The following is a 10646-nucleotide window of genomic DNA, read 5'->3' on the forward strand; positions in this document are numbered from 1 at the left end:
CGTATACAAAAGCATAGGTGAGTATTTATGATTACTTCTGAGAAGAATAAGAGTCAAGTAGTGGAATGCAGTGTCCTGCAGAGGTGAGTCAGGGCCATGAGTCGTTGCCCACGCTGCCCTCTCACCGATGCGCTGACGCGTGTGTCCCAGAGGAGACCATGCAAGTGCTTTGTAACCAGCAGGAGAGACCTGAAGCTCGTCTGCCCTTGGGTTTTAGTGAACGTGCAGTTGCAGATGCAGCTGTTTTGAGCGCTGGTGGAACGAGGCGAGGACCCTGCTGCAGGTCTTAGTGCAACGTCGCACACGGCTTGGACCACGACGGCCGCCCTCAGCAAGAGGCTTTTGATCGAAGCTGCAGGAAGAACTTGAGAAGCAACTCTGGGATATGGAGGTGCGAGGTGTCGAGCAGGGCTCCGGTATTGCAGAGGATACCCGTCTGACGGGTTTGTAATCTAACCAGTAACCCCAGGGACGAGCTCTCTGCAGATCAGCAGCTCCTAGCAGATGTTGAATCTCTTTCATTTCAGAAACCATTTTCTGTGCTGTAATTTTTCTTTCTTTACTAATTTATGACTGTGAATATTATATAAACAGTGGATCATCACTGCCTTTGGTCTGGTAGCTCCTCTTTTTTTCCTGGAAGTCTGATCTCTGTGACTTTCAGTCGTGCTCCCTTTGATGTCAACACAGCTTCTGCTCAGCCGCAGGGCTGCGTATGGCTGAGCCTGGCCTTGCGGGAAGGAAAACAGAAATACGCAGCGTGCAGGATTGGGGGGTCTTTACTAATTTTTGTACATCCCTGTTCTGGATGGATATTCCAGTGCGTAGGAGTAGATAACGTAGTAGCACAGAACTCGTTGTGATTCATTTGAAAAGAAATTAAATAGGCGTTGTACAGAACAACTTTTCTGACTGGAGTGCTTAAAATGAAATATATGTATAATATATAATAAAATATATGTATAAATCTGAGGCCCTAAAGAGTCTGGAGTTTCTCCTGGCTGCAGCGAGTGCTCCCGCGCTCCGGAAGCGAGGCTGCTTTCATCTCCCCGAATGTAGGCGGAGGTGATGAGCTTTGTCAAAACACAAGCTTGCAGACCTTGGATTTGTCAGAGGCTTTTGGGAAGCACTGCTGGAAGGTCCCTAGACCTGAGCGCAGAAGTGATGCATCTGAGATGGGAAAAATAGCTCTGAAGTACCCGTGAGACTCCCACCTGCGCCCATGGAGGTGGCCTCCATCGGTCCAAAAACGCAGGTGACTTCTCCTTCCCTGTGCAGTGGGAAATGATATGTTGGCTTTAAAATGCATTGGGGGTTTAAATGCCCTACCTTAAGGAGTGGTGTTGCTTTCTGAACATTAACAGAGTGATCCAGGGAGCTTATAGGGTGGCTTTACTCTCCTTTCAATAGCAGTACTAAAAGACCAAATTTATAGAGTTTCGAGCAGTCTGTGACGTGTGCCTGGAGATCAGCTTTAGCAAGAGAAGGAAATAAGGTATTCAGATAACTTAGACTAAAGCATCTTGCTAATATTTTGGCCAAATGTGTGATTAGTCTGAAAACAGAGGAAAAAAACTACAGCTTAGCATCTGCTTAGGTTCTAGCCTGTTTCTGTAGCGCGTAGAAAAGACGTGTTTGCAAGCGTGCTTTGTAAAACATTGCTCACGAAGTAATTCTGAGGGTTTGAGTGGAAAGGATAACAGTTGTATAATGTGCTAAATTTGCATAAAATACTCGGAAGGCTCACTAAAGGCAGGAATGGGAGACTGTAGAAATTTTAAAAGAAAAATGGCTTTCCAAGGTATAAATGTCGAACTCATTTTCTGTGACATAAAATCCAGGAGACTCCTCTGTGTAAAGACTGATGGAGCCATCACAAAACCTAAATCCTGACAAGATCTGTTTTATGAGAGCGGTTTCCCCAGAGATAGCCTGTTTCATTTACCTAAATTGTAAAGAAATGCCGCTTGGAGGTTTACTTCGGTTTTATTTACCTCATCAAGATGTCTTACAGCATGTGCATCACAGAGGAAAGTAAAGATGCTTTCTCATCCATGATGACCCCTTAAAAAACAGAAAAAGAAAAAAAAAAAGAAAAAAGATTGTTGCTGTGTGCAGGCTCTGTGAAAATAACATTTGTGTGGTTTTGCATAAAACAAGTAATGAGAATACAGGCTCCTCGATGAACTCTGCTTGTAGCTGCCATCTCCTCCCATCGTTAGCCGCCTCGTTCCGCCAGCGGATCGCCCCGGCTCCGGGCAGGCGGCGAACGCGGGTTTTTGGATTTCCTCTTGCAAAGGCCGCGGGAATTGCTGCAAAGAGCTGCTGTAGTCTGGCAGAAATACAGTGGTATCTCAGCTGGGTCAAGCATCTTTGGAGATTTAAATCAGAATGGAGTTAAATTCAATTCAGTATTGCTGTCTGCGGAAATACAGATTGCATTTGCCGTCAGAAGTTACTGGTCTGGGATGGGAGATGACTTACAGCGCTCAAAACATCCATCCTTTCCATAGCCTGAGTGCTATAAAGCACCTGCGCAACGTGAGCTGGCATGTGGCAGGTCTTGGTGAAACTGAAGAACAGTTAGGCTGAGAAATAAGTTAACCTAAACCCTTTTTTATCATTTTTAATGCTAAACCTATTTTTTTTCCCCTTAAGCTTTACATATGGTAATGAATGAAGCCCCAAGCTGCGGCAGGTATGTGTTCACGGGCGGTTGGAGACAGAAGTGCCCAAACCCAGGGCCAAGAATAGCAGGCAGCCGCCGCGTGAAGACATTCACTGCATTCGGGATCCGGAGGGACCCACAGTGATCCCGGGTCCCCGGGGCTTGAGCCTGATCCTTGATTTCTCTGGCTTTTGCAAGGAGGCTTTGATGCATTATTTTATGCCTGGATATGAATGCAGGCATACAGATAACTTGCTGTGGCAGCGTACAGGGGCTCGCTGCAGAACTGGAGCTCCTGTTTCCATGCCTGCACGGAAACCACGTGAAGATAAAAGCTGACTGGTACCTCTGTAGGAGACCTATAAATATTGCATTATACCCATGTAATTTATAGTCATATTCTGTTCTGTTTTGGGATATGTGTGATTCTATTATAAAAGCAAAACTCTGCGAGAGAGCAGGCAAACTCAAAAGGGGAAAAAAAGAAAAACTCTCTCTAGCTGCCAGCTCCTGTGGCATCAAGGGTTGGATTCCCAGCTATGAGAGAAGAAGAATTTGCCTGTCCCCAGGCCTGTCCCCCCACCTCAAGGGCAGCCGGGCAGACACAAGAACGAATCTGACGTCTCTTTGCTGCAGCCACGGCTTGTCATCGCCGTTCAGTGCCCAGTTTTCCAGCTTTCTCATTCCTTCCCCAGCAGCGAGTCAGATGATGCCAAAGTGGGTCACTGCTGCCGTAGTGCCCGAGCGAGGATTTTTGCATCAAAGGCAGTTGCATAGCTGTTCTCCAGGGGCCACTTCTTTCCTTCTGCATTACATATTTCTGTTACCAGCTGCGTTTTGTTTTGTTTTTGTTTTGTTTTTCCCCTTTTCACATTGCCCTCGGCTCGTCCTGCGTGGGAGGACACCTGAAATTGTCCTCATTTGTCACATAGCTCCACAGCCTCTTTCAAAATGGCTCTGCAGGAAGGTTTCTCTCATTTTCCAGAGCCCGTGCTCTGAGCGAAGGGGGTATGAGCACTCCGGAGGGTGGGTGGTCCACTTGGCTGGCGGGTGAGAGTGGCAGGGCTTCATCCATCTGTGTGTGGGGGGTTTCCTCCCTTTTTTTTCTTTTGCTTTTTTTTTTTCTTTCTCCCCTATGTAGCTTTTTTGTCAGAGCCTCTCCTGATGCCTTTTCCGGTGCCCTATCTGGGTTGCCCCAGTGGCTAAGCAGAGGAGACCACCTTGTTGCTTTGATTCTTCTCCTGATTTTGAGGAGTAGCTTGTGCTTTTCTGCAGGGGCTGGTCCAAGGGGAGGTCAGCTAAAAGCAACCGTTTTGAGATGAAGGGGCTTTCTGGAGGCCTGTCCATGTTCCTGGCCACCCACCCCGGAGTGGAGCACCCCAAGGGATGGGTGCAAGAGCCGAGGGGAAGGGGACCTGTGACGGGGCTGGGGGTTTGGCCATGCCTGGTGTGTAACCGGCCTCGCTCGGGCCAGGACAGGCTTTTGCTCACTTTTGGGAGAGGCATCTGCCATGCGTGTCTCGGGAAAGTCAGTCATCGGTGTGGCGGTCCGCTCGGATGCAGGCCAGGTGGGAATTGCAGGACGCATGACTTGTATTGCCAGAGATGTCTTTTTTTCTTTCTTCTCAAAGCAAGGGGAAAGCTGAAGGCAGCTTTGTAATTTAATTACAACTTGTGAACACTTGATGCAAGCGAGAGCTAATTAAATCATGGGCTGTTAACATACTTTTTATAGGGCTGAAGAGTGTGGTCGTCTGATGTGCCCGGTCGCTTGTGCTGGGATTCATTCATGCGGCTGCTTTGGCTCTTCCGGGCTGATTTGTGCCTAGGGAGTTAAAATCTGGAGAAGGGAATTTGGGAGAGCTGCAAAGGGATGCATGGATGAGGTGACTTTTTCTGTACTTAAAACACAAATGCCTCTCACTGTTTCCCTAGTTATCCAGATCCTCTTAAAAACCTTTCCTTGTGTGTGGGGCAGTATATTCTGTAATCTGGCTAGGCATAGGTGCAGTTAGGAGCCACACAAAGTCTCCAAAGGCTGTTCAGTTGGCAAGGTTTGGGCTTAAAGCTGTTTTTTTTTTTTTTTAATGAAAATTAAAAATCAGGTTTTCTTTAACAATGACTTAAAAATGCTTCACCCTTTTTTCCCCCCACCAAGCAGACCCTGGCCCCCGAGACAGCAGAGCGCGTATGGAAGCAGGGCTGTATCGCGTGTCACGCTGATGGAAGTGAAATATAGGGCAATAGCTGCAGAGGAGAGCTACATCTCTCATGTAGGAAAGGGTTTTGGCTCAGAATAATTGCAGCGAAACAGCGCCTGCCTCCTTTCCACCCCCCCACCTTCTCTTTAAATTCAGCTTTTTCATGAATTATATAGTTTCCGTCTGCCGGCGCTAGCGGGGTCCCTTCTCCGCGTGCCGCCGGGAGCCGGGCAGAGGCAGGCTCCGGCCGCAGGCAAGGAGGGAAGGGGACTGGAGGGACCACGAGTCCGAATGCTTTGAAAAAAGCAAACAAGCAAACACAAAAACCCCACTTTGATTCTTATTTAAGCAAGTGCTAATTAATCTGGTTATGTTATAGATTAGGTGTTTATTTTTTTTCCCATCCTGTAACTAATTCTGACACACAACTCTTTACAGTTTCTGAAAGGTCAATAACTCTACAGGAGGAATGGTGCAAGAATCATGCTGTGGAGGAAAGCACAGGCGTTTTCTCTTGTTGCTGTTTTATTTCTGTTTCGTGCCACTTCTCTCTGTTGCTCGCTGAAGTGGAGCTCTGAGATTAAATGCATTTTAGCTGCATTCATCTCATCGGTTTTGCACTTTCCCAGTGCCAACTTTCCATTCTTTCAGCCCTCTGGAAGCTATCGATTTACATCGCTGAAAAGCTAACAAATTAGAATTGCAAAAATGTTTTTTTTTTTTCATTAGTGAGGGTTGCTAGATTTCTATAAAAAGGCGCTTGCAAAAAAAAAAAAAAAAAAAATCCTGTTACTTTTCTTCCCATGCACTCCTTCCCTTGCTCTATGCACCATCACTGCCCTCAATTTTAATATAAAGTTCCCTTATTCTGTAACAAAATTGACAGGAGTTCTGCTATATACATAATTTCCTGCTCCGGTTTAGGCTCCGAGGGTGGTTTCAGCGTTGTCCGGTATTGCCGGGGCTGTCGCGGCGTTGCTATGGGATAAATTCCTTTTGCTAATAACCGTGCAAATAGGGGTGTATTCCCCTTGATGGTGCCAAGGCCGTTTTACCGAGGTCACCTCTAGCAGCTTGGCGTCCGGCTGCCTGACTCTTTGCCCGGCCGATGGCAGCTCTTTAAAACTGCGCTTTGGTTGGGACGGGGGAGCAGAAAGCTTCAATCCTGGCAAAAAAAGGATAACTGAGCTCTTCCTCCCTCACCTCTTTTCAATGAGCAGCCGTCAAAGGGAGACCAGCGGGCAGCCAGGCGCAGAATACTACACGTGGGGAACAGCTAAACCAGCCTCGCGGGGGCTTTTTGTCTTCACGCAGCAAAATCTACCGCATGTCCCTGCCAGATTGATGGCTCTGTGATAGCTCTCTGCTAGGAGTGCAAATAAAGCCACTTGCTTTGGTGATAAACTCAACCGGGAGCCATGGGAGGGGGGATCCAAAATCATTTGTTGCAACTATTTCTTATTGCAAGGTTGACCTTGTCAAACTGCTGCGGAGCTGGTGGAAGGAAGACCCTGGATGAACTGCTCCTGCAGATAATAGCTGGGCCTGGGTAGCGCTGAGTCTGTGTTGGCCCTGGGTTGCTTAATTTGAAAACTTTCTCTTTTTCGTCCCCAACCTATTGAAAGAGTTGTCTTATAGAGTATCATCTTTGCAACGCGGTTGAAAGGAGCTGCCTTCTCCGTCAAGCCCATCAGGAGAAGTTAGACATTTCCCACCCGGTGTTTACTGTAGCCCTGACCTGACTACTTCTGATTTTGCCACCAAAGTGGGGGAAAAATTCCCATCTTAAGTGTCTTCACTGTTTTACTTAGACACAAAGCTGACACACTTCAGTGCTCACTGGCAGCCCTTTCCCCCGCTGTTCCTTGTTGCATTAAAAAGCAACGGCTTTGAGGGGCCTGGTTTGGAGGGATGTGTTGAACAGCCTGGAGAGAAACCTTATTTCCAGCCTCTTTGACAGTGCCCGTTTTTGTGAAAGCAGTTTTCCGCAGCGGAGCAGCGTGTCTGTGCCCGGCGGGTTGCGGCGCTGCGCTGACGTTGTGCCCTTGCTTCCCTGGCAGTGACGATGCAGCAGGTGGCCCGGACGGTGGCGAAGGTGGAGCTCTCCGACCACGTGTGCGACGTGGTGTTCGCGCTCTTCGACTGTGATGGTGAGTGACCCGCGCCTCGGGAATTGCTCTCGGCTGCGGCTGCCTCCCGCACAGGCGAGAGTTTATCCAGGTGACAAAATACGGAGAAAAGGCGACAGCCGCAGAAGTTGTCTGGGGCACTGGTTGGGGTTTGGTTGCGTCAGAAATGTTGCTTTCTCGGGAAAGCGTGCGTGGGGCTGTGTTCACAGAGTCAGAGAGCGGTTGGGGTTGGAAGGGGCCTCTTGAGATCGCCTGGTCCAACCCCCCTGCTCAAGCAGGGTCACCTAGAGCACGTAGTCCAGGACCTTGTCCAGGCGACTTTTGAATATCTCCAAGGACGGAGACTCCACAACCTCTTTGGGCAACCTCTCAGGCAACCTTGTATCACCCCCAGAGCTTGAAGACATTATCCTTCCTCTTTCTGCATCAGCTAAAGCAGAGAAATACTCTTAAAAAGGTGAAATCAGTCACGAGAGGCGGACCAAGTTTAAGATGAAATTTGGGGGACTGTTTTCACCCCCTCTTCACCTAGTTGACTTTTCTCACTCTTCAGCTCCGTTCTCCGGAGATGGAGAACAGCCTTTCAGTTGTCCGCGCTCGCGGTGCCCATGTCCTCGGGGCCTCATGCGTTGTGCTGCACCGCGTCACCGCTGGCGCTTAGGGCTGTGCTTGTGCTCAGTGTCCCTGCCTTCCCAGGAGGGGCACCTGGTGGTGCACAGCTACCTACATGTCACCTATCTATCCCTATATATCGCTTATAAAGCGTTGCGTTTTGGAAGGGTGCGGACAGCTTGTCTGTATAGCGGGACGGTGGGCAGCACTGCCGAGCTGTGCCCGCGGATCTGGCAGAGGGCTCTTGCCAAAAATCCTTCCTTTAAAATGATGCAAAGAAGCAGGAGGATTGCCATCGGAGCAACGGCAAGAATCAGCTTTGAAGTAAGGTTGAATCTTTGTTTTATTTTTCTCTATGGTTCAGTGCCATTTTCTGATTAGATCCTCAAACCAGATGATCCAATCGGAGATTAGTGTGAACTGAAGGGTATCCAAATAGTCTCAATTTGCATCCTCTCATAGGAGAATCTGCTAAATATTTTGATAGCAAACCTTTGGAGGGAAAGATTGTGGCTGTCAGAGAAGCCCCTGGAAAGGGAAGAATAAAGGGGAAAAGCAGTGGCAGACCTCTTCATTTGGTTTCACTCTGTCAGTGTTTGTAGACATTGCTATGCACACATCAAAAACCTGCAGAGCCAGAGGGAATTTTGCTCACCTCTTAATATGTTGCTGGAACTTCACTGCCCAAATTTGCATTTGGAAGTAACGCAGAAAAAAAAAACCTTTTAAAGTAGAAAACCTCATCCATTAAATATAAGTGATGCGGTTCCTAGTATTGGCCAGAGAGATGCTGTCTCTTTCGATCTGGGAAGCTGGTGGACCTGATGGGCTTGTTTTTTTTGAAGGACTGAAGTGCCTTATTTCTCAGTTCATACTTAATTTTAGCGTGAGGGAAGCACAGAAGTGAAGGAGAGGGTCTCGGGCTTATTTTGAGGTGACATTACCCCCCTCCCATTCCCCTGCACATAGTTTGGTTGCTTTTTCTATAATGCTACTCGGATGCTGAAATCGGCAGTAGCAGATGTGTGCCATGGGTAGGAGAGCAAAAAGGCAGCGTTTAACCCACAGAGAGGAGAAAATCGATGCTGAAACCTGCTTGGGGGCAGCCTGAAGGGGAGTTGAGAGGCGGTAAGACTATTTGCCCATATAGTACTTAAAGCAGCGTAAGGGAAAGGGCTGTTAGTGTTGAGAGAGACGCCTTTCCACCAGTTTGGGTTAGAGGGACTTGCACTTTATGGCAGAACAAGGCAACATCCCTGGGGCTGAGCCGAAATGACGGCGAGGAGGCAGGAGCGAGCCGCGGGGGCAGCGCTGCCAGGGATGCTCTCCCCGAGACCCTGGCAAGGGGAGGACGCCTGCCTACAAAAGCGTGTCCTGCAGGCAGGCGTTTCGGGGACGTGGGTATGTAAGGCGTGGAGACGAAAGGCATCGGCTGTCAGGCGGACTGTGGCGTGCGCCTGTCCCTTCTCGTCTCCCAGGGCTCTAAAGAAAAATCCCAGAGGCTACGGCTTATCGGAGGGCCAGTAATTATGGAATATTTGTTCTAATTTACTGTGACCTTGTTTTTAGTATAATTTACACTGGCGTAATTCTCGATAACCTCCTGTTAATGAATCGTCCCTTCTCCTCCATTAAGAAAATCCGTGCTCGCTTACCCTGTACTCGTGGAGTTTCATAAAGCGCCCAAGGAGGAGGGTCTCCTTCGAGTGGTGACCCTGGGCTCGGCTTCCAGGAAGGCGGGTAAACGCTGGGGTGGAGCGACCCTTGTTCAACGTGACTCCTTGTGTAAAGCTCATCCAAAACATACCAGGGAAGCCAGGTCTTCCCCTACAAAGACCTGACTTGGAGAGTTGCCCAGGGAAGTCTTTCGATGACCAATTAGTTCAGGAGAATGTGAAATCCCATTGCGTGGTGTCCACCCTTGCGGCGCGGGTGCCGGCAGTACATTGTGCCTCGTCCGTGCTGCCTCGCTGAGGTTACCCCAACGCTACGGGAACCTCGGTGCTCCTGAAGCCAAGTGCGTTGAACTTGCCGCTGCAAATATCACAGCTGCTTCTGCCCGGTGCATGTGGTTGAGGGAGGCCACGTCTGGAAACTGGTCTTGGAAACTGGATTGCAGGTGGATTAGCGTGATCGTGAAGGGAGTTTGTGGAGTTTTATCTCGCTAATAATTTTTCTTCTGCCCCTAGGGAATGGAGAGCTGAGCAACAAGGAGTTTGTTGCCATTATGAAGCAGCGGCTCATGAGAGGCTTGGAGAAACCCAAAGACATGGGCTTCACGCGGCTCATGCGGGCCATGTGGAAGTGTGCCCAGGAGACGGCTTGGGACTTCACCATGCCGAAGCAGTAGCCGGGCAGGCGGAGAGCCCGGCTTCGCGTGCTCCTGGAGCCCGGCTGTCCTGCAGCGCGTCCCACCGAGACCCGCGGGTGCCCCTCGGCCCTGCGGAAACCTGCTGACGGCACCGGGCTCTGCGCCGAACCAGAGCCGAGACTGTTGATAGCCGGGGACTTCGTAAACACTTTGGTAGAAATCGAAGCCTGTTGAATCCACTGCTTCTGCTTGCCTCTGCTTTTGCTCCCTTAATATTTCTTTCTCTCAGGAAAAAGACTGTTGTTATGCCACAGCCGTGATGCGCTCTGTAGCCTGCAGAGCTGGGCATCGAGTGAGCGCTGGTGGGCTGCACCCCAATCATTTCTCTGTAATGGTATTACAAAACAGCATGGTTTTTATTTTAAATTTTTAGATTGCTCCTGTGAAAGAAGCCCTGGGATTCCTGGAAAGCTCATCCCGGCTTTTGCTCGCGAGACCTCGGAGCAGAGGCTGAAGCAGAGGGGTGGTGAGAGCGCCCCAGGGGTTTGGTTGGCCGAGCTCTTCGTGCCTGTTGGGACTTTGGGGGGGTGGAAGGGACATGTGTGCGTGTATAGATGTTAAAAACAAATGAAAAAAAAAGAAAAGAAAAAGTTAAAAACTTGCTCTCCCACCTTCTTTCTTGCCCTGCATAAGCGACCTGCTGCATAAGGTCTCTAATTCTTTTG

At 49.1% G+C, this 10646-nt stretch overlaps 1 protein-coding gene across 4 annotated transcripts in view; it reads left to right on the forward strand.

Moving 5' to 3' along the window:
- Positions 1 to 10582, forward strand: part of MICU1 (mitochondrial calcium uptake 1) — a 135236-nt gene extending 124654 nt beyond the window's left edge. For all 4 annotated transcript variants that reach the window (XM_064513595.1, XM_064513596.1, XM_064513597.1 and 1 more), the window contains 2 exons: positions 6930 to 7019; positions 9800 to 10582. In XM_064513595.1, the coding sequence (XP_064369665.1) occupies positions 6930 to 7019; positions 9800 to 9960 (251 nt within the window). In that variant the 3' untranslated portion in view covers positions 9961 to 10582. The remainder of the gene's footprint in view (positions 1 to 6929; positions 7020 to 9799) is intronic.
- The last annotated feature ends 64 nt before the right edge of the window (positions 10583 to 10646 follow it).

The sequence above is a fragment of the Dromaius novaehollandiae genome, chromosome 6 (genome assembly GCF_036370855.1).
Source record: "Dromaius novaehollandiae isolate bDroNov1 chromosome 6, bDroNov1.hap1, whole genome shotgun sequence".
Taxonomy (NCBI): Eukaryota; Metazoa; Chordata; class Aves; order Casuariiformes; family Dromaiidae; genus Dromaius; species Dromaius novaehollandiae.